Source organism: Pangasianodon hypophthalmus, chromosome 1, assembly GCF_027358585.1.
Source record: "Pangasianodon hypophthalmus isolate fPanHyp1 chromosome 1, fPanHyp1.pri, whole genome shotgun sequence".
Lineage (NCBI taxonomy): Eukaryota > Metazoa > Chordata > Actinopteri > Siluriformes > Pangasiidae > Pangasianodon > Pangasianodon hypophthalmus.
The window spans coordinates 8,575,064-8,598,899 of record NC_069710.1 but is presented as its reverse complement, the minus strand read 5'-3'; the positions used below and the strand labels follow the sequence as shown (position 1 = coordinate 8,598,899).

The following is a 23,836-nucleotide window of genomic DNA, read 5'->3' as shown; positions in this document are numbered from 1 at the left end:
CGAAAATCAGGGATACTGGGCTTCACTGCTTGTTCCCACGTGCGTCCCGACAAAACCCGCCTCTGCGCTGCGATTGGCTACAATATAACCTTCCTGCGCCATGATTGGCTATAGGTTCATACTTCCGAGCGGAGACTATTAGCCAATCCCAGCACAGGAGGCGGGATTTTGACAGCTTAGCTCGGTTAGCCTCGTGTATTTTTTTTTTTCCAAAAACAATATTAATGTTTCGTGAGTAATATTTAATCATGTTTGCACTAAACGGTCATCACTGGATTCAGAAATGTTTGTTATCTCGACATACTAGTGGCGTAGTGACCACAATGCGTAAAATAAAGCTGGAGACTCCAGATGGACATCAAAACATGTCCTTGAGGAGAGCCTTTCCATTTCAGTGTCTCGGAGTAACAAACTTTCACACCTGTGTGTGTCAGTGTCGAGACCTGCTGAAGATGATGTTCACTACCAAGAGGTGAGTATGAACTGATATATAACCAGCCATGGCATTAAAACAGTAAACAATACTGTAAACAGCAGACTTTAGCACAGCGTTTTCTCTTAACAGGAAGAAAAAGTGGTATGAAACTCCTCAGGTAAGTTGACAAAATGTGCAGCAGAGGTACATTATTGCAGAGGTACAGAGATTTACTGAGTGTGTTTTCAGTCTGTACTCACAGGTCAGTCTGGCTTCATGAAACCAGCCAAGAAAAGAAGCATGGAGGACAGTTTACGAGTGCGAACCCTGAACACCATCCTTTATAAAGCCATCTCAGACCTGCTGTCCTCTCATGAGGTTAATGCACAGATCCCCAGTTACAATGTGGAGATCACTAAAGTAAGATAAGCCCTACCATTACTCTTTCTCTTCTGGTTAAGCCTGTATCAATATTACATTGTACATATCTTGATAATTGGCCTGCCTGTTACTGTCGTTTGGGAAATCATCATCATGATGTGATGTAAGAACTGAAACCTAGATAAATCATGTCAGATATTTTTCCAACCAACCAACACTGTCATTTCAAGTAAAAACCAAAAGCAATTCCAGTAAAAACAGCCACACACAAAAAAGAAATAAAACAGAAATATGGTGGGGGTTTTTGATAGGATTTAGATATGATTTAGATCTGGGCTCTGACTGGGCCATTCCAAACATTAATGATCATCTTCTGAAGCCATTCCTTTGTTGAGAAGCAGCCCCATAGCATGATGCTGTCAACACTGTGCTTCACCTCGGGTATGGTGTGCTTTGGTAAATAAGCTAGGGTCTTTCTGCTAAATGTATCTTTTAGAAGATACTTTGGTCTCATCAGACCATAACACATTTTGTCTTTTGGGGTGACTGTATGTATGTTTTGGCAAAGGTTTTTTTTTCTTTCTTTTTTTCATGAGAAAGAGCTTCCGTCTATCCACCCTTCCCCATAGCCCAGACAAGTGAAGAATATGAGAGATTGGTGCATACAGGGAGTGACCAGTATTTGACAGATATTCCTGCAGCTCCTTTAATGTTGCTGTAGATTTTCTCCACTTGTTGTTGATGTTAATATTTTTAATGCTAGCTGGCATGTTGCACATGTTGCCCTCTGGATCTAGAATAGGGAACCAAGGGACACAACCTTTTTTTATTTTTCTCTAATCAAAAATGTCCTCTACTTTTGGTGCAAGGTTTCATTGCTAGCAGATTACTCTGTTTGTCGAATCTACTGGAAGACAAGTTTGTCCTCTGACAGAGACAGTCAGATTCAGCAGACTTTGGACAAATGTGCCCCGCGGATACGGTGTGTCTTTGAAATATTAACATGTTTATATTGGATAAATGAACATAAAATTATGTGGAGAAAAAAGAATTATGTAATTGTAAAATTTGCTGTATGTTTCAGATACCTTCTAATCTCACAGCAGATCTTGGGCAGTGTTCCTCCTTTAGTTTTTGTCCTAGATAAACAGTATGCGGCTCTGAAAGAGGTAACTTGACTTATTCAGTCATGTGATTAGGATGACAAGATGAAAATGAATGAACAATTTTATAGTTTTTCTTCCTGATGTCAGGTGGAAAATCTTCTAAAGATTGCTGATTATGGCCCCAGTGATGACTCGAAGAAACTTGTCCTTAATGAGAAAGATGCCGAGTAAGAATTCAGATTCAATGATCATGTATTTGTTGACCTGTATTTATAACATCCCAGCAGATGTATTGGCAGTGACAATATTTTGTGTCATACCTACTTATGGAGCATGTCTAGTGTTCCCTAATAATTATTTAAAAAAATAGAATTACAACGAGGATTTCTTTGAGTGAAAAACTTGTCAAAATTTCCCACAGGACAAGACTGTACACAGTGGAGAAGAAGAGAGTCGTGTTTGGCATCGATCATGATGCGCTCTATAAACAGATTGAGGACTACAAACAGCAGTCGAGAGACTCTAGCTCACAGATCAGCAGCTCAGCATCTCTAACTCAAGAGCAGCTAGACACATTAGCAGAGATCAGGAAGCAGAAGCTCATTGAAAAAAAGAAACACAAAGCGAAGAAGATGAAAGATGATGACATCACGCCCAAAGAGTTCCTGCTCATGAGGCAACTTCAGAAAGAGCAGGATGAGCAATATGACACTGAGCGTGATGCAGAGGACCATCAGGGCTCAGAGCAGACACGATGAAAGGAATCACTGAAAAAGAGAATTTTATCTTGAAATACAAATTGATACAAAGAAATTACTTCCATTGTGTGTTTGTTACAGCTGTAACATTTTCTCATTTTTGCAAGCATTTTGGTATAATTAATTCATTATATAGTGGGTATTTTTGTTAAAAATAAAAAAATAGAACTCTATATTCTTATTTATGTAATACATATATATAAAATATAATTTTTTTTTTTTTTTTAAACTTTGCTTATGTTACCCCAGACTTGTCAGTTGTTTTAAATTGGGGGATGTTCTAGGGCACAAACTAAGGGGTATGCAGAACAGATGTGATTGGCTGGGGCAAGACAGTGACTGAGACAATAATTACTCACTGCAAAAGATAGATAAGATAAGTGACAAATTCGTAAATGATACAAGAGATTTAACCAAAATAAATTTCAAATGATCACAATCAAATCATACTTCTAAGGACAAATTTACTTTTTATTTCGCATGCTTTTCCATTGCCTTTTCACCTTTGTGTGTGACTGCCCTGCATCCCTGCTGAAAAACCCATATTATTCTGACCAGCTACCAAAACACAGGCCGAGCTGGTAGACCACTGTTGCAGTTGGTAATAGAAAGTTGCTGACCTGAATCCCATAGAACAGTTGAGGACTGAGCTGAAAAAGCATCTGTCAGGAGGAATGAGCAAAGATTTCAGCAAAGTATTGTGAGAAGCTCGAGGAAGTCTAGCCTCAAGCTGTGCCACCAAGTACCAACACCAACACTTTTGATCCACTGAAAATCTGATATAATAAATCTGGCTCTTATCTATTATTTTGAAATGACCTGTTATGGAAATCAGGTAGATACCCTAATTGACTCAACACAGGAAATGTATGGTAATATGAAATGTGTGGAATTGTGAAAAATTGAGTTTGAATCTCTTTATCCAAGATGTATGTAAAAGTTTGGCCTCAACTGTACCAATGCATTTCTGAGAGTGAAGAATTATATTGCACTGTATAGACCTCAAGAGTATTGCAGACTAGTGTTTCATCTTTTAAGAGAGAACCCTAAATATACTCAGAGGTCAAGAGACTTTTTACTACAAGAAACAAGAAGAATAATTTACTAACCTGTGCTTTTCCAACACCTGAAAGAAACATATCAATTTTGTTAATGCTTTATCCTGGTCATGGATGTGATAAATCTTCAGTGTATCTGGGAACACTGGACACACAGCAGGAATACACCCTGGATACCATATGCAAATATTCTCATTCATACCTGTGGGCAATTTAATGTATCCAACCAGCCTAAAAAAGTGTTTTTGGGAGGTGGGAGGAAACTCACATGGACACTGGGAGAAGTAGAACCAAACCCCAGACTCTGGAGCTGTGAGGTACCAATACTACCCACTGCACCACTGGGTTACCTAAATTATGAACTGATTATAAACAGAATTATGAAATCATGACCTAAACTCATTAAAAAACAGTCTTTTTATTTATTAAAAAAAATTATATAATCTGAACCATTAGATCTGACCACTTTATTAGAAACACCTGTACATTCATGCAGTCATCAAGTCAGCCAGTCATGTGGCAGCAGTGTAATGCTTAAAAACTCAGATCAAATTAAGCTCGCAAGATTGCTGATATCAGACGAGAAGGTTAGGGTATTTCAGCAACTGCTGATCTCCAGGGATTGTCACACACAACTATAGAGTCTCTAGAGTTTACACAGAATGGTGCAAAACACAGGAAACATCCAGTGAGTGATAGTTCTGTTGACAGAATTACCATGTTGAAGAGGAGAATGACTACTCTGGTTCAAGCTAGAAAGGAAGGCTAAGGTAACTCAAATAACCTCTCTTTGTAACTGTGGTGAATAGAAAAGCATCTCACAATGCACATTTCAACTATTCTAAACTGATGTGCTTGTGCATGGCCACACTAATTTGCATTTTAAAAAAATGCCCTCAAATCACCATATATGGTAAACAACTTCCCTTTAAAAAGCACAGTAGCCGACTCAAGGTGCTACTTGTTACAGATGATTTGGTGCATACCAGGATGAACTTCACCAACAATAAAGTAAAGATACTGCTGCAGGAAGTGGAGCAAAACAAAACTGGTTTTATTTGGCACTTTTACTAGTAAAGATTTTATGAGTATATGTGGTCATTCTATTTCCCCAATTACGTTTTGAAACTCGAAGGCACGATAATTTGTCATTTTTGCTGTCAAAACGCTGCTGGTTTTGGAAATGTAATGTAATGCAGTGCTCCATCCACAAAGCTGTGTGAGCCAGATCTTCAAAAAAAAGGCATAATGCCAATCTCTCTTTAAATGTGCCTTTTATATGATTTTACTTTACATTCCATCTGTGTTATTTGTCTGCATCTTGGGAGCACTGCAGTCAGTAATTATGCTCTCAATTATGCTGACATGATTGACAAGAAGTGGTGTGGTACAGTAGTTCCTCATAATCATTTTACCTGCTATTACACTTTTCTACCACTATGAGTTTCTGCAAACCCATGGTCAGGAGTGTGCAGAAATATACAAAGATCCTCATGCATAAGCAAAACATCATGAATCACATTGAATGCATAGAAACATGCGTACACACGGTGTACAAACAAAACTATGCATATAGATAAATGGGACCCCCCCCCCCCTTTTTTTTAATCCAATCATCAGTCCAGTTTCACTGAGCACGTGTAATATTAGAATTTTGCTCTTCCCATCAGTTACTGTCTGTTAAAAGCAAGTAAGCTATATAAACTGTTAAGTAAAGTTTTAAAAAAAAAAACACTGAAATTTTAAGCATGATGAGCTTCATGCTTTTTCATCTTTCACCACTTTATTACTCTAATTTGGTCACTTGACCTGTTTGTAATCAGAATACGCTATAATAGCCAAGGTAATATATTACTCAGATGTTGGGGTACTTCATTTACAGCTCCAAAAGCAGGCAGATATTTCAGAAATGATTAGATATGAAAATTTACATTACATTCATTTGATATGAATTTACATTCATTTCAATATTAATTTTCCACTATTTCTTCATTCTCCGTGTCTTGTGAGCAATAAAGCTTCACCACTTATTGCAAGTAGGTGGCAGTAAGATGCCCAGGTATCTCTCCAAAAGCAAAAATGGAATCAGCTATTAAGTGCAAGACCAGTGTAACATGTTAATGGGACAAAAATATACGTGTTAACATGCAATAAATGCATTTGACATAAGTATTTACTTGTTAAAAATTCATTATATTTACATAGTTACATGCAAAAATTACCGAACAGTTTGACTAATGACCTTCCCTACTTCACAACTGTTAATTGGCAAAATTGATGAGTTTGTTCGGATCCTGGCCTGTTTGCCCTTTCCTGGATGATTATTGTAAATTTTCAATCACATGCATTTAAGGTGTAGAAGTTTCTACGTCTTGAATGTTTTAAACCTGAATATTCAAGTCTCAAATATCAAAAGGTGAACTCAGACAGCATACTTGCATAAGATTCAGAGCAAAAATGTTAAATAATTAAGAAATAAAGCACTTAGAGATTAGCTTTTATAAGACAGTAATAAAAAACATGGTGTTGTTTTATTGCTCTTATACCACAGCAATTTGCCAATGATTTATGAAGAATGATACATCATACTTTTTATCTATTTACAGTTACATTTAATGTTATGGAATGTCCCAAAAAACAAGTTAGTTCCTCTTCTCACTTACATTATAGCAGCAATAAACTGCTATAATTGTCAAATCCTGCATTCTTTCCCTCACTAGCCTCTCTTTTTTCTCTCTCTCGGACAGCTTGCAGCTTGTCATGTTACCAAGCATCAGGAAAGTGCAGAAAAGCATGTTGTAAAACTTACTGAGACTCCTTCCAAAAATGTATCTCCTCACAGAAAACTTCAGATCAACAGTTACACATGTTTTTAAATTCCATTTATGTGGACTGCAGCGATACTTCTGACTAATCAGAATCGTGAATTCAACAGCGCTGTGGTTTAACATCAAATCACACACATTCTTTCTGTGACTCATCATAAATTCAAGCTCAGATTCTGGTGAATCTGATTAAAGTCCGTATTACCTCAGATATGATGTAGCAGACAAATCCATTCAATAATTTTGAAACCCATCAAAATCACTGTCTTATAAAAAGCTACAAAAGAATGAGTGGGAAGGAGATTTTCAGTAGACTTGTTCTGCATGTCTCTGAAAAAATAATAAAAATCATATGCTGTTTTTGTATACTGCATGCAACTACTGCCTCTATTTTTTATGCATTAGCTTATCAGCTTGCATTGAACACATTTCATTTCATTTTTCCTTCCAAGCTTTTGAAAACCTTTCCATTTGTACATCCTTCTGAATGTTCTAAAGTCTTTTAGGTCACATCTGTAGTGCTCTCCTCAGTTTGGACAGCCTCCTGAACATAGACAATGAACTGTGAAGCGTCCTCACCCTGTGTGTACACCGTGACTGTCTTGATGCCTTCCACGTCATCTGAAGACACCACCAAATGATGCTCTTCTCCGAGACCCACAGTGGCCTGCTGCAGTGCATCATGGATCATCATGGCATGGTCTGTCTGCTGCTCCTCCTCTGTCACCTAGTATGATAAAGAGATTGAGCTGATAAATGTGCTAAAAGGTGCCATTAGTGCCTCAAGAAATTTGCTAGACTGGTTTTAGAATTTAGTCTGTTTTCCTAATGTAATGTAATGCACCGGGAAGCGGTCACAAGATGAACAGAATGCAGCCACCGCCACCCCCCCCTCCCCATTTTCTACCCAATATGGCCATCTACTAACTCCCACCAGTCAGCTCTCCCCTGTCGTAAGACAGCTACCAACCAGGGACGGTGACACGCACTTCCTCTACTCAATTCAATTTTATTTGTTTAGTACTTTTAACAATGGCCATTGTCACAAAGCGGCTTTACAGAAATATATAAATTCAGGATATAAATTTTAAACTTACAAATTTATAAAATTATCCCTAATGAGCAAGCCAGAGGTGACGATGGCAAGGAAAAACGCCCAGAGACAATATGAGGAAGAGACCATGAGAGGAAACAGACTCAAAAGGGAACCCATCCTCACCTGGGTGACAACGGACAATGCGATTATAAATAATTCCCTTCTGTAACTGTGTACTACATGGTCACCAAGTGCAATTGTATAAACAGGAAATTCATTATAGTTTTCACATGAAGTCTATTTTGTTGAAGTTATCAGCTGTTCACTGATGGAGACTGGATTGCAAAACTGTTCGTGGGAATTGCAGTCCTAAAGCTATCATAGCAATTACAGTCCTAAGCCATCGTAGCAACACTGTTCATATCAACCACAGTCCAAAGTCATCTTCATGGTTATTAAGTGGCACCACCCTCATTAATCTGTCAGCAGCAGCGAATGGTTTCCAAGAGATGAGAAATCCAACCAGAAATAGGGCATCAGGAGGGATCAGGCAGGTCTGGAGAGCAGAAGGGGTCAGGACCTCTGAGACACATGAAGCCAGACAATAGCATCTTTTCAAACTGCTGCACATGCTGCCTCACATAGCAGCAGAACACTCCCTGAGGAAAGCACTAGCTGCCTTCTTCTGCATACATGAGCTCACAGATGCCTGCGAATGGCTAGTGTCAGTAGTCCACCCCTTCACACATTCAGGCATTGGCCAATTGTCCTTCCCTAGCTCCCAGCAATGGATGGCTGTGGTATTGCTGGGATTTGATCTCCTGACGATAGGGACACTTAGGAGCAAGAGACACTGTTCCTGACTGGGAATTGAACCTGTGATGCAGTGGTGAGAGTGCCGAATCCTAACCACTAGATCACCAAGGATGTAGCCACTTTTAAAAAGCTGTCTGTTTTTAGGTCACAGCAGAGCTTCAAAAGTTGAAAAGTTTCACTTTTTCCATCAAGTGCTTTTTTACATCCCGACCAAGTTGAGGGAAAGCAAGATAAACAAACATAGAGGACAAAGTCTTGGAAGAGCAAGAATATAATGAGACTTACAACATTGTAACAATGTTGCAATGTAACTTGGTTATTTTTGGGACATTCACTGATTTGTGATGTAATGTCCCACTTTAACTGTAGCTGCTTACTGTCAAGTCACACAAGCAGCTCCTCTTTCTCCTCTCCGCTTTCCCAATTATAAAGTGTTCATTCATCAGAACTACTTGATGCTGTAGGTTCAATTTAAAGGGCAAAAAAATCCTAAAAACCTGAAACACACTGCTGTAAAATATCAGTGATGCTATCAAACTGCTTTAAAATGTCATGTAAGCAAATTGCTTGTGAAGCTACATGAGGTGAAACTTGCTGATATTCTTGATGAGTTCATTATTAATGCTTTATTCACCTCCACAGCTTTAACAGCACTTCTGTTCCAAACACACTAAACCTTGGCTGGATTTTTCCAGCCTCTTCATTCATTACTGAAAAACTCTGCAGCCACTCCCTTGTGTTTGAGCAAGTAGACTTGCCTGCTCCACCACGGTGACTGTGCCAGGTGCCATGGCAACCACGGAGGCCACAGTGTCGGGGTTCTCTGTGCCAAGCTCGATTATCTGCTGAAGAATATTAACTGACGCTGGATCCAGTCTGTCTGCAGCTGTCGCTGAGACAACTCCTACAAAACAGAATGAAGATAGTTGCACATTTCACTGAATATTTTGCAGCCACATTTCAAAGTCCTGATACAGACCATTCTGTGTGTTAAAGCGAAGGTTCTGCAGCACTGAAACAGCAGCCTCTGTTCCCTGCACGTCCTCTGTCTCAGCAATTTGAAGATACTGTGTGTTTGGTTCCTCTGCTGATTCTACTACCTGATCAAGCATAAGAGCATAGTTTGGATTATTGTTATGCCATCATTCTTAAACTCTAAGAAGTTGCCTAAAAAAAAATGAAGCACTGCTGGTGAATCATCCCCATAATGCTTGATCAGAATTTTTTTTTTTGCTTAACTAACTAGCTAGAGTTAACTAATTGCTATTGCTTCCTACACTGCACTTATATATGGTAATAAATGTTAAATGTGGGACTTGCTTTCTGTCAGAGCAACAGGATTATTCTGTAAAGGTGCTAGTGAAGTCAGAGTTGTTTTTACTCACCTCCCACTGATTCTCAACAACTTTGAGTCCATGCTTGCACTTCAAGTGTCTGTTCATTTCCCATTTCGTTCCGTAAACATAGTTACAGACTGGACACTTCACTCCACCTGCAGATATACAGTGCAAAGGCACTACACCTCAGTCAGAACAGATTCAGTGAGAGACTTTTCACACTTCAATGTATTACAGTTATACCATATTTTCTATGGAAAACACCTTTGTACTAAAAGGGGAAATACAGAGACATACCTTGCTCTATCACAGTCTCTGAAGTGGGTGTTCCAGGACCTGCGTTGCTGTACTGCTCCCCAGGATGCTTCTTGTTATAGTGTCTTTTAAGAGAACCTGAGATGTTGCACGAGTAGTGGCAGTGTGCACAACGGAATGGCTGAAAAGGCAATGTTACAAACATGAACACACACACATTATATATAGTCAGGTCCATAAATATTGGGACAGTGACACAGTTTTGGTAATTTTGCCTCTGTACACCACCACAGTGGATTTGAAATGAAGCAGTCAAGATGTGACTGAAGCGTAGACTTTCAGCTTTAATTCAAGGGGTTTAACAAAAATATTGCATTAACCGTTTAGGAATTACAGCCATTTTTTACAGAGTTCCTCCATTTTCACAGGCTCAAAAGTAATGGGACAAACTAATATAATCATAAATATTAGGATTATTTTTATTACTTGGTAAATCCTTTGCAGTCAATGACTACCTGAAGTCTGGACCCCATGGACATCACCAAATGCTGAGTTTCCTCCCTTGAGATGATTTGCCAGGTCTTTACTGCAGCCATCTTCAGTTGCTGCTTGTTTGTGGGTCATTCTGCCTTCAGATTTGTCTTCAGTAAGTGAAAAGCAGCTCAGTTGGGTTGAGGTCAGGTGACTGACTCGGCCATTTAAGAACATTTAATTTCCAAGCTCTTGGGCTGCTTTCACAGTATGTTTTGGGTTGTTATCCATCTGTACTGTGAAGTGCTGTCCTATCAGTTTTGCAGCATTTGACTGAATCTGAGCAGAAAGTATAGCTCTGTACACTTCAGAATTCATCCTGCTACTTCTATCAACAGTCACATTATCAATGAACCCCGGTGACCCAGTTCCATTGGCAGCCAAACATGCCCATGCCATAACACTGCCTCCACATGTTTGACGGATGATGTGGTATGCTTTGGATCATAAGCCCTTCCTTTCCTTCTCCATACTTTTCTCTTCCCATCATTCTGGTACAAGTTAATCTTGCATCAGAACTGGTCAGGCTTTTTTTTTTAGAGGTTTTTTAGCAAAGTCTAATCTGGCCTTTGTGTTCTTGAGTGTTACCGGTGGTTTGCATCTTGAGGTAAACCGTCTGTATTTACATTCATGAAGGTGGCTCTTGATTGTAGACTTTGACAATGATAGGCCTACCTCCTCCAGAGTGTTCCTGACTTGGCTAGATGTTGTGAAGGGGTTGTTCTTCAATAAGAAAAGAATTCTGCAATCATCCACTTTAGTGGTTTTCTGTGGTCTCCCAGGCCTTTTGGTGTTGCTGAGCTCGCCAGTGCATTCCTTCTTTTTAAGAATGTACCAAATTGTTGATTTGGCCCTCCTAAAGTTTCTGCTATCTCTCTGATAGGTCTGTTTTGGTTTTTCAGCCTAATGATGGCCTCCTTCACTTGCATCAACACCTCTTTGGATGGCATAATGAGAGTTCCCATGAACAGCTACCAAATGCAAATTCAACACTTGGAATCAGCTCCAGACCTTTTATCTCCTTAATTTATCATGATATAAGGAGGAAACAGGCCACAGCTGGCCATGAAACTGCGTATCAGTCAATTGTCCCATTACTTTTGAGCCTGTGAAAATGGAGGAACTCTGTAAAAAATGGCTGTAATTCCTAAACGGTTAATGCAATATTTTTGTTAAACCCCTTGAATTAAAGCTGAAAGTCTACGCTTCAGTCACATCTTGACTGCTTCATTTCAAATCCACTGTGGTGGTGTACAGAGGCAAAATTACCAAAACTGTGTCACTGTCCCAATATTTATGGACCTGACTGTATATCATGCAAATACGGGCTTCGGGAAATGTTCCCATCAACCATCAACCATCACCCATCAAACTGCTTTAAAAAAGCAGTTTATAATTTTTAAAACAAGGATGTCCTACTCCTTACCCACCCCATGCCTTTTATTGAAACTGTATTTGCCTTGTGAGTTGCCTTTTTTGAAAAAGCAGACTTGCAGCTCTGGTCTTGCTGTAGGTGTAGCTAATTATAGCTATTATTTTAACAGAAGCCAAAAACAAAGAAACGAGGAAAATCCTTTGCAAAGCAATATTGGGGAGTACAGTTTTTTTCTAGTATGTCTATTTAAATCCAGAGTCCAAAACATTAAAATCAGACCTTCGACAAAACTTTCCCCTTCCCCTTCAGACCTTCGACGAAACTCCCTAAACTTTCATTTATTAACTTATGTATTAATGTTAGCATTTTAGGTCAAGTATTCTTCAACGAAAATGCTAAGTATATGGAAAATGCATGCTGGTAAAAGGTCATTTTATTTACCTTAAAGGAGACGTGCTGTTCCATGTGGCGGAGGAGCTGTGGTTTCTGTGCTGCAGTGAAATCACACTCAGTACATTTGAACTGCTTACCTACAGTAGAGTGAAATACAAGCAACTGTTTCAACACAGATTCATACAGAATAGCCTTTCCATGTCCTGTTCCTGTTCATCGTACTTTAAGTATTCTTACTAGAACCGTTCCAAAATTAGAAAGCACAGAATCCATTCTGAGTGTTCTAAGACTTCTCTTTAGCGGTTATACTCCTATTATACACAAGCTCATACAATGTAATCTTGGTGGTTACAAAAACAGCTACATTATCTCCAACATATAGCCAGAGATCATATTTGTTATGGGCTTCTTTGCATCCATTAGGCTTTATCTCAGTATTTTATTTATGCAGAATTCTATCTCAAATAAACTGGGCTATTTATATTGTCATATTCATATTCTACCAAGTTAGCTAATATGATGTTATCCTTTCTACAAATTCCTCTTTGACAGAAGCACACTGCAAAAAGTAAAAAGATATCTAAGTAAAAATTTATTGAATATAAGCAAATTCAACAAATATTCATTATGCATTTTTTTAAATAAATACAAGATTATTTCTCCTCTTTCTATATACTTTTACTCACTTCAAGCTTGACATTGTCTTATTCTATTAGCAAATAATTTAGCTTATTTCAAGTGTTTATTTCTAGAAAGAAGCAAAACTATCCACCACTGGAATAAGACAATTTAAGCTTGAAATTAGTAAATATGTTAGACTTAATGGTCTTATATTTGTAATATAATAATCTCATAATGAAAAATATTAGATAACATTTCCTTCATACAAGATATCTTGACTTGCTAAGATATCAATTTTTGTAGTATATTATCTATGTACACTTTCCCAAACACATTCTAAGTTTTCTTAACAATCATTACTTGTTAGACCGAATTCTAATAAGTGTTCCTCTATCAAGATTCGTGTTTGGGATACACTCAACACTCGTCCACTGCTCATCTCCCTCCTGTCTGTTCTCTCATTAGCTGTGATCTTGAGTGTTTTTCACTTCATATAATAAATAATTCATATATGAACTGTAACGTAAAATTTTCACGTGGTAGCCATTTATAAACTGAAATTTATAGTCTACTCCTGAAAGAAGTAAATATCTTCCATCTCCCAGTATAACTGATTGGGGAGCTATTTGTATTAAGTAGACAATAAAAAGTGGTTCACCGTCTGCTGAGTGCATGAGCTTGTGGCTCTTTAGTGTGCACTTGGACTTGAACTTCTTCCCGCACAGATCACACAGGTGGCTCTTCTCTGTGTTGTGCCTGTTGAAATGAGCCTTCAGGTTGCTTTTGCTGCGTGAGGCGTATTCACACAATGAGCATTTAAAGGGTTTTACTCCTGTATGTGTGAACAAAAACAGATAGTCAGTGAGCTTGATATGTGTATTACAGGCAGATTTCAAACATACTAAATAATGAAAAATGAACACATTGCATATGGGCTGGACATTTTTAAAGTAAAAGAAAAGAAAAAGATAGAAGATTTCACACGTGCTTAAATAAATAAAAATAATACTGGTTTTTTTTGTTGTTGTTGAGAGAAAATATATTATTTTGAGTTGGCACCCACAGTTTAAGTTCTTGTGAGATTTTTTGAATAAGAGGACATTTTACCCCACCTTCATGGGCCCAGATGTGCTGCTGCATGTCAGTTCCGTTTCTTGTGAAGTAGCAATCACAGTATGGACATTTAGAGGCTCGTTTTCCTATTACACCTTTTACATGGGCACGTATTCCCAGTGCCTCTAAAGTGGTCGTTAGTGATGTATCTAAACAGAAAAAGCACTTATTACAATTATACCATAAAAATTAGGACAAAAAACTGCCTGGGATGTTCATTTCTTTTACCTGGATGATTAGTTTTGATATGATGCCTAAGTTTGTCTTCTGGAAATGCCTTCTTACAGATGGGACAAACAAAGCTCTTCTTAACCTAGAGTTATTTAGAAAAAAGAAAAAAAAAAAATCAGCAAACTGCAACTTCCATTGTTTTTCTTTCCTCAGACCAACATCCTTAGCACTTACAATTTCTGAGTGAGTTTTAAGATGGGCCTGCAGTTTGTACTTGTCAGGCGTAGAGTACTGGCATCCTTCTGAGGGGCACTTGAGGAGAACATTACTGTGTCTCTGGATTACATGACGCTTCAGGCAGTTTTTGGTAATGGAAGAGTAGCTGCACTGGGAACAGTAATGCAGATGTTCTCGTGTATGTGTTCTTACATGCATGTTGTAGTGCACCTGGTACCAGAAAAGCTTACCTATAAAAAAGAAAGATAAGATGTCTTGAAAGCAAAGAAGAGAATTGTTGTTAAAAAAGGTTAAAAACAAAAAGGAAACAGCCTTGTAATATTACCACAATATTCACACTCCAGATCTCCGTAGACTTTCCGTATTCTATCAAAAACTTCCATGTTTAGTTGCCTTTTCTGCATTTGTTCTAAAATCTGTGCAAAAGCAGATTTTTCCTCTAGTTGTGTGGATGCCAAGTCCTCCGTACCACTAGGGGGAGGGCTGCTTTGAGTAACACTGGACTCATTCTTGCTCTGAGTAACTGACATGTCTGCTGTGACTCCTGACAGCATTTGCTCTTTTGGTGACATGCATGGTATCTCAGACGTTGGAGTTTGTGTGGGCAAATTTGCATTCCCTTCGCCAGGATTATTAAATTCTGTTACACTACTGTCCATGTTTGGCAAATTATCCTGCAGCTGTTCTTTATCTAGTAAATCCTCAGAGACTCTCCCATGCACTTGAGCTTCCACAGCTGCACTCGTATCAATAACTGGGCAGTTGTTGATCTCTGCTGAAGCTATGTCCTCTTGGGGATCATGTACCAGTTCCTCTGTAGTTAAACTGCCAGGACCTTGAGCCTCTTGTTCCTCTACACTGTCCATTTCAGTGGCAAGCACTTCCTGTGCATTGAGGAGGGACAACTCTTTGCTGATCTCCAATTCATCTTGTCTCAGCATGTCCCGCTGAATGTCATCTCCAGGTTTCAACAGGCAGAAACTGTTTTTGATTGAATCAGCGAAAGCCATGGATTCATCCATTCCTGGGTGGGACTCGCTGAAGTGTAACTTGAGGCGGACAGTACTCACAAACTTCTGCAGGCAAACTGAGCACACGTACACAAAAGGATGCTTTCTAACATGAGCCTGAAGAGCTTGAAACTTTGTTGACCCATGATCACACAACTCACAGCCATACGGTCGGTTGCTACCATGAACCATCAGATGCCGATCACGCTCCAACTCATACTTGAATTTACGGTCACAGACATGACAGTCATAGAGCAGCTGTCGTTTACCTTCTCTGGTTTGGAGCCTGTACTCATCATAAGAGTCCTTGACTTTCCCGTCTTCCATATCATGGCTCTCTCGGATGTGCTTAAGCAAGTTTTTGACGTCAGAGTACTTCTTCTTGCAGAAGCGGCAGTGCTGCTTAATTTTCTGGTGCACCCTCTCCACATGTACTTTAAGGTGACCCTTGCTCAGGCAGTTAAATGAGCAGTGCTCACAGCTGAACTTCTCCCCGGTATGCTTCCGCATATGGACACTGAGATTGGCCTTGATAGCGCTGGCGTAGTCACACTGGCTGCATTTGAACGGCTTCTCATTGGTGTGGATTCGCAAGTGGGCCTGAAGGGAATGTTTGAACTTGAAAACCTTGTTGCAGTATTCACAGGTGAAAATTTTCAACTGGGTCTGCCCTATCCTGAGTGAAAAGACAGTTAAAAAAAAGTCAATCATTTGATGGGTAACAGCTTAAACGAGTAATAAACAGCATCTACACAATGGGATGAATATCACGGTGGAGCAGATGGTTAAACGTCAGGACATAGACATTTAAAAATTATATAGATCTGCTGTTTATTGATGTGTTTGTAAAGTCAGATTAGTCTTGCAGCAAATATTTTCCCCTATTTTCTCCTTAATTTGGTCATTTACCAATTCCCACCATTCAGCCAGCTCTCTGCTATTAAATGGCAGCTACCAACTGGAGAGGGTGAAGGCTATCACATGCTTCCTCCAAGACACATGAAGTCAGCTTTTGAACTGCTGCTCATGCTTTGTCACGGGACAATGTAACACACACGGAGGAAAGCGCAGTCTACCCTCTTCCACATACATGAGTTCTCAGTTACCCACAATTGGCTAGTGTCGCAGTGATTGACAGGAGAGAGAGTATACCATCCCTTCCACGCAGAGAACATGGCCAATTTTGCTCCCTTGGCTTCTGGCCACTGATGGCTGAGGCATTGTCAGGATTCAAACTTGCAATCTCCCGATAACAGAGCAAACACTTTTCTGTTGCGCTACACAGGAGCCCCGAGCAGCCTTGTTTCGAATGAAATTTGTACCTGTTAGATTTCAGAGGCACTTCATAAACAGCTTGCTGTATGGCATATTCTTGGTAACCTTTCTTCTGTGTGGACTCTTCTGCCGTTCCATCAGGTTGCATAACCATCTCAGCTGGAGCAGCTTCAATGGGAACTATTTTTGTGGCACCTATAATAAAACAGCACCTTCATAAAACTTTCATAAAAGAGTTAATGTCTACAGTTGGTTTTATAGCTGTATAATATCTCACCAGGAATGGCTTCATGTGCTGCCAGAACCACACTGACAATGGGGTTTTTGGTGCAGCCTGTTGAATCAGGGTCCTTTACACTAGAGACCTTGTCTGCCTTCACTGTTCTCGCCTTCTTTGGTGAGCATTCTACATCTTCATCTTCTTCATCTACTATCTCAACAGGACCAGGGTTCTCACCTGGACAGCAGAGGGTTGACAATATTAAAAGATGGCTGTATTCAGAATTCTGATGGTAATATATTAGACATGGCTTGCTGATAAGAACTAAGACTATAAAGACTCTTACTGTGGAAGTCATCCTCATCAGGAACATCTTTGAGTTCAGCAAAACAGATGTGTTTGGAAATTTGCCGTTTGTTGCTGAACTTGCGTTGACATTTCTTGCACTCCAAACCAGTGCCATCTTCAGTATGTTGTGGTTTACCTGGGGATTCTGACAACATATCAGATATTTCTTTCTTTGGTTGACTGGACAATTTGTTAGGCCTCTGTACATCTGCTTGGGCTTTCTTAGTGGATCCCTTTGGTCTACCTCTTTTTCTTTTGATGCCCTCTACAACAAAGTAAAGTTATTAGTATAGTTGTATAATACTGCTGAATGTTAAATAAAAGTTTAAAAAAAATTTTTATCTAGTATGGGTCTGATCTGAAACTTTTCTTCATTATGGGGTCCTTGCAGACATTGATGTTTTTATAAATCGTACCTGGTACATGTGGAGATTGTAAAGGTTTGAGTGGGATAATAAAGTCCTCTGCATCTCCACCTTCGTCAGTGTGTTTCTCAAGTACATGGGACAGGAGCAGTGATTTATTGGGAGAGAACAGGTTGCATATTTTACACATGAAAACTGAAGATCCCTCTGTAAGTACAATAGCATCAGAGTAAAATCAGCAAAAAAAAAACAACAACAACAAAAAAACCCAATGCTTAATCACACAATGCTTATGTGAAATCTAATAGAATAGTGAGATGATGCAGAGACTTCATGAATACTAAAGCACTAAAGTGACAATAACATTGCCTGTTATGCTTATTTAAAAACACTGGATTCAGAAATAGAGAAGTGGAAAAAATTTCCACAAACCCTTTGATTGAGGTTGCAAAAATGTAGCTGAAATTCTCTTTATTTGACTTCTTTTCTTTCACCTCCCACACAGTGTCGCAGAGCATCTGCCTGGAGAACAGCATTAATTATCCTGCCCCATCTTACTACTAGACACCACTGATCACCTATTATACACCAATCAGACATAACATTAAAACCACTGACAGGTGAAGTGAATAACATTGATTATCTCATTACAGTGGTACCTGTCAAGGGGTGGGATATATTAGGCAGCAAGTGAACAGTCAGTTCTCGAAAATGATGTGTTGGAATCAGGAAAAATGGGCAAGTATAAGGATCTGAGCGACTTTGACAAGGGCCAAATTGTGATGGCTAGATGACTGGGTCAGAGCATCTCCAAAATGGCAGGTCTTGTGGGGTGTTTGTTGTTCTGCAGTGTGTTCAGATTATCATATCATCAGGGTCATATTCATCCATTTTAGTAAGACTTGCCTGAAGGTTTCTGGGGAAAAACTGATTGCATTTCACACATATCTGCCATGTTGGTATATGTCTTCACTCTGGTAACTTTATAACTTGAAGTTTAAGATACTATTATTATACTGTGTCTTTCTGCTAACAAGCAGATGGTGATTGTACTTATTATTCTCCAAACAAGCTAGAGCACGATTTCTGAAGAATGTTTTCTCTTTCATATCCTGGCTTGCCTTGATATGGGCAAAACTGCACTGATGAGGAAATATTCTCACAAACTGCTGTAGGTCATGTATAGTGAAGTTGTTTGCAGTGTTATAATTATTTAGCATTACGAGTGGTTCGTCTTATCATCGTCTTGGTCTACATGCACAAATAATAAATAGGAATAAATGCTCTGACTTTGTGGTGACCATGAGCAATTCTATATGCACCCAAATGTAGGAAGTGTGATGGCAATTCTAATGCCCCTGTAATGTACCATCTCTCACAGAGCAGTGTTACAAGCTCACCTCACACACAGCATGTCTCTTGAACACTCTCTCTGACCTCTGGAGTTCTCACTTCCAGGTTAGCAGATGTGGTCAGTGCCACGATTCAGTACAGCAGAACTGCCATTACGTTGACATCTTTACAAGTGGAGTACAGATGTGCATTCGTGTGGGCAGTACAATCTGATGTTTTTATTTAAAACCTGCTAGAGGAAATGCTCTCAGCATAAATACTGCAGACCTTCACCTTTCCTCTGGAGCTTCTGGTTTGGCTGGACGGTTTGTGTTTTGATCTGCTGCTTCTTGGCAGTAATGTGGAATCATCAGTTTAGTCTGAGAGCTATGTGTGGTATTCTGACCATGTTTCTTATCAAGCCCTCTTTGAAAATCAGTTTTAGGTGATCATTAAAAAAAAAGACCCAACGTCCTTGTTTAGGGAATATACTTAAGCTGTTTTTGCATCAGGCATTTGAGTAGCTGTGTTTCTGGGTTTGTTTTTAAGAATGTTGTCAGATATCCAGGTTCTGAATATCCAGCAATAGTAAGCAGAGTTATTTCATCACCCACCTGACAGGCTTCATTAGATTTCATATATCCTTAGTAAGAGGAAAAAACATCAAAATTATAACAGTTTGTGGAGCCTTAGCATGATCTCTCATGATTGGTATTTTCTAAACTGTAAAATGGAAACAAAATAACTGAGCTAATAAGCAGATATTAATAACTTTTACTGTTATTTTCCAGATAGAGGTGAGTGAGGGTATGATGGGTGTTGGCTACAGTTTGTTTATGAGAGAAATTAAACACTTTAGGTTTTAATGTAGGGTTATTTACTGCACACGAGTTCAGGGACTATTTTAGATAATAAAAAACAAAATGCTCCTTATGTTCTGAGTTTTCTAGAGTAAATAATAATTTACAATATCTTTTCAACTACACAATAATTAATAATGAATATATAGCCAATAAATTGTGCAGTCTTATACTCAGTGAAAATGTAGAAGCGCGGTATTTAGCATGAGAGTGTTTGGCTGCAGGGTTCAGCACTCTGAGGGGTTTGGAGCTGTTAGAGCTGGGGTTAGTAATATGGTAGTGAGTTTGGACACTGACGATTAGTTTCGAGACGAACATTTAGACTCGGGTGTGAACTGAACTGCGATAATTAAAGCAACTCTGACAGCCAGTGAACACCAAGAGCGTCTGAAGAGTTAAAATTCAGAAGTAAGTACTGTAAAGCAAGGCAAAAGTGAAACGCTGTCATCACTCAGTGCGCCTAATTAATTGCTCAACTTTAGGATGTGAAGTTACTGGCTAGTTTTACCTGCTCACTGCTCATCAAATCATCGGCATTGGCTGTTTCTTTTCATTACTGTAAACCAAGGCGCTTTTTGCCTACCTGCTCGAGCTGGGTCCATGCTTCTGAATTACATCAGTAGTCCAAAAAACAGCAAATGATTCTTATTTGTATTTATGGCTCTAAATAACATTTTAAGTGGAATTTATTGTATTAAAATTACTTTAGCAGGCGTTTATGGCGAATCTGCGACATCACATATGGCGGATTGAGTCTCCTTTTTGGAGCTGTTCAAGAAGAATGTAGCGCGCTGTGGTGAGAGCGCCGCCTGGCGGCCTGGAGGCGAGTGTGCGGGACTACAGCTGTCTGAGCGGCTTACACAGGACCGCTCCTCAGGAGCACGCGACCTGCTGCTGATCTTACATGATGGAGTTAGGAAAACTGCTGGAATTTCTTTTTAGGGTACTTGTTTATTGCTTTAAGCCTTCTCTAGTTTAACGGAACAATGCAGAAATGTAGTTTTCCATTTTTACCTCTTTGTATGATTTTAAAAAGTACTTAAGAATAATTTTGTGACGTCAGTAGTTATTGTATGACTGAACATTAATGATGTACCTATTTCAGATTTCCTTATCACAGTATCAACATCTAGCTCATACTAAGCCATAATCCACCTCTGTGACTCTTTTTTTTTTTTTGGTATGTTTTAAGTATGCTATCATATTTTTTTAGGTACTGAATTAACAAAGAAGAATAAATAAAGATCACCAGAAAGGAACATGAGCAATGAAAGGATAATCTCTAACTCCACACCCCACCCAATGAAAACATACCTAATGTATGAATGGTATAAAACACATACAAAACAGACTAGTTCATGAAGTCCACAAGAAGTCAGTAAGTTTTAGAGAAGTGAATTCTTTTTTCAAGCTGTTGATAGGACAGCATATCATTAAGCAGTTCTGAAAGAAAAGCCGTTGTCACATATCACAGCAATATGCTACACATGGACAGAATTTTCATGAAAGCAAAATGGTATACTGTACTAATGGTATAACTACTGTACTTCAGATTGCCCCAGTGTGCTATACTGTCATAGCTGTAGTTCATACTCTAATCAACTGCTCGTTTTTTACGCATCACCAGGTACATCAATGTTGTTATTTGTCTGACGCTTTTAGCCAAAAGGATAGAGGATAATCCCATGGAGGTGCTGGGATTTGAACTCACACCCTTTTGATCAGTAGCCCAGTGCCTTAAACACATTAAGTTCCCCCACAATAAGGTAACCGTTGGAAAGACTGGGGACTCTTGACACTTTCTCTCTTCTCATAGGTGTTAAAAGGAACATCACGATGTTGCAAATTTGATCACAGTTTTTGTATATACACTATATGGCCAAAAGTATGTGGACACCTGACCTTCATACCCATATGCGTGTCTTCCCCAAACTGTTGCCACAATGTTGGAAACAAACAATCGTATAGAATGACTTTGTATGCTGTAGCATTACTAGTGGAAGTACTTGAGTGGCCTAAACAGAGTCCTGACCTCAACCCCACTGAACACCTTTGCGATGAGCTGGAATGCTGCACACCTGTATTAGTGGTAGTTCTAGCAATAGGACAACATGAAATTATATATATATTATTATAATGACTACTGAATTCTGTATGATTTGTTAGATGATCTGAATGATTAGATCCTGTTAACTGAACAGTCATGATGTGAATGTTTTAATGAAGCAATCTGCAAACTTCCCATCATGTGAAATTTATACAAGAATGTGTGGTGTTGATCTGATATAGCTTATGTCTATAACAAACCCAGCAACCAACTGAGCCAACAGGAATAAAGAAAGGTTTATTTATGGTTTATTCATTTAATCATGCAAAGTGTCATCATTCTGATTACAAGGTTTATACAATTCTATGCATACGTATCCATTTCTTCCTCAATCTGCATCTCAGTGGTTCTCCAACCAGTCAAAGCAAACACCCTCCTCTCAGCGTTTCATCCACACTAAAGCTGAGTGTAGGATGTTTACAGTGACTGCAGCTGGACTGTCACTAAACTCGCCACAGAAAAAAAAAATCGGTAAAAGTACTTTGTAGTGTTTGTATCACTCATGAGTACTAGCACTCCTCACACCCTGTTTAGCCATGGTGCCCTCTGTTCTTTCTACAACTTGCATTTGTTTCAGGACAATCTGAGCACTCTGTCTCTTTTTAAACAGCTTCATACTTGGATTAGATTCTGCACGGACTGATAAAAGTCTCTGCTAAATGAATAAATGTAGTAGTAAATGGAAATGTCTCAGAAAGTATAGATGATGGTGGTGGTCAGTGGCAGCAAACATCCAACTGAAAGCTCAACACTTCACACACAGCTTCCAGTCGGGGATGTTTACAATCACAAACAACCGGCTCAGTTCACACACAATCAATATCCATGTTCACACACAGCAAACAAAAAAGGAGAAGTAATAGATGGGGGAAAGTGCAGTGTGGGCTGCCCTCTACAGAGCAAAGCAAAGTAAAAACACAAAGTTATACCCATTCTCCCTTTAAACCAGGAACATGATGAGATTGTTAATCTGAACATTTACACACTTGTACATGATTTAAACAGACCAATCTGCATGAGTTGCCCGTTTAAACAGTTTAGTTTTTAATCTGTGGTTAGTTCACTATTCAGGTTACACTTGCACACTTGCCTAAATCACTTTGGAAAGTGTCCTCTTGCAAAATTCACATTCTTGCCAAAGCCTTAAATGTCAACATGTAAAAAAGCCAAACGTTAGTGGAATAAAGGGAATGCTCTCAGGTATACATGTCTATTCAACAGCCCGGAAGTAAGAAAGACCTTTAAAGCTTATACACGCACACAGACAGGCACACAAGACCAGAACAGCAAAGCTCTCCTCTGAAAAGCTCCTGAAAACACATGAAGCAGAGGCCAAGTTGTTTTTGTACCAGTTACAAAGTTGGTCGAAGAGGAAGCACACAAGCTAACTGTGGCTGTGCGACCACACTGCTCCTCAAAACGCTCATCAGGCTGGAAACTTAGTTTAGTGAGAATTAAAGGCACAAATGAGTCGTTATTGTGCAGTAAAGTGTTTTAGCACACTTGCTAGAGACGGCTCAAAGTCATTCTGCTAATGAGCGCTGTAAGATCATAGCGCACAGTGCGGCTAGCTAACGGCGGCTAAGCTCCGCGAACACAACTACCACGGACTGGGTCCTTTCACTCCAATATACCTCGTTACATTCGCCTTTACTTCACTCCACAGCACTCAGCGGCAGCGCGGGTTACACTACACTTTATTACTCTTTTATTTCCTCCGGCTCTCGCTGCCACAAATTCCGAGTCTCCGCCATTCTGCTTCCTTCCGTCTCTGTCGCTTGTCTTTAGTTTGACCTTTAGTTACCCGACCGCGCGCGACACCAATGTTGACGTAATTGCCATGGTAACAGGATCCCGCCTCATACGTGCATTCGTGCGCGTTCACGAGAGG

General features: G+C 39.3%; 2 protein-coding genes across 3 annotated transcripts; one reads left to right on the top strand and one right to left on the bottom strand.

The window, feature by feature from the left end:
- The first annotated feature begins 133 nt into the window (after window positions 1–133).
- On the top strand, window positions 134–3,740 carry rbfa (ribosome binding factor A). Its single transcript, XM_026913466.3, has 7 exons — window positions 134–472; window positions 566–593; window positions 665–835; window positions 1,666–1,778; window positions 1,881–1,965; window positions 2,050–2,129; window positions 2,324–3,740. The coding sequence occupies exons 1-7, from the start codon at window positions 249–251 to the stop codon at window positions 2,658–2,660; spliced, it is 1,038 nt and encodes a 345-aa protein (XP_026769267.3). The 5' UTR covers window positions 134–248; the 3' UTR covers window positions 2,661–3,740.
- Window positions 3,741–4,295: 555 nt separating this feature from the next.
- On the bottom strand, window positions 4,296–20,672 carry LOC113526436 (zinc finger protein ZFAT). 2 transcript variants are annotated; one of them, XM_034302799.2, is made up of 16 exons: window positions 20,422–20,672; window positions 17,698–17,853; window positions 17,280–17,546; window positions 16,991–17,170; window positions 16,761–16,908; window positions 14,754–16,114; window positions 14,426–14,658; window positions 14,249–14,333; window positions 14,020–14,169; window positions 13,566–13,739; window positions 12,335–12,423; window positions 10,030–10,168; window positions 9,781–9,911; window positions 9,375–9,495; window positions 9,154–9,299; window positions 4,296–7,270 (listed from the first exon to the last, which is right to left on the bottom strand). In XM_034302799.2, exons 1-16 carry the CDS (start codon window positions 20,438–20,440, stop codon window positions 7,046–7,048), a joined length of 3,624 nt encoding a protein of 1,207 aa, XP_034158690.2. In that variant the 5' UTR covers window positions 20,441–20,672; the 3' UTR covers window positions 4,296–7,045. The 2 variants fall into 2 exon arrangements, with proteins under 2 accessions (XP_034158690.2, XP_026769262.2); XM_026913461.3 differs by having other exon boundaries at window positions 9,781–9,887; window positions 20,422–20,670.
- Window positions 20,673–23,836: the final 3,164 nt, after the last annotated feature.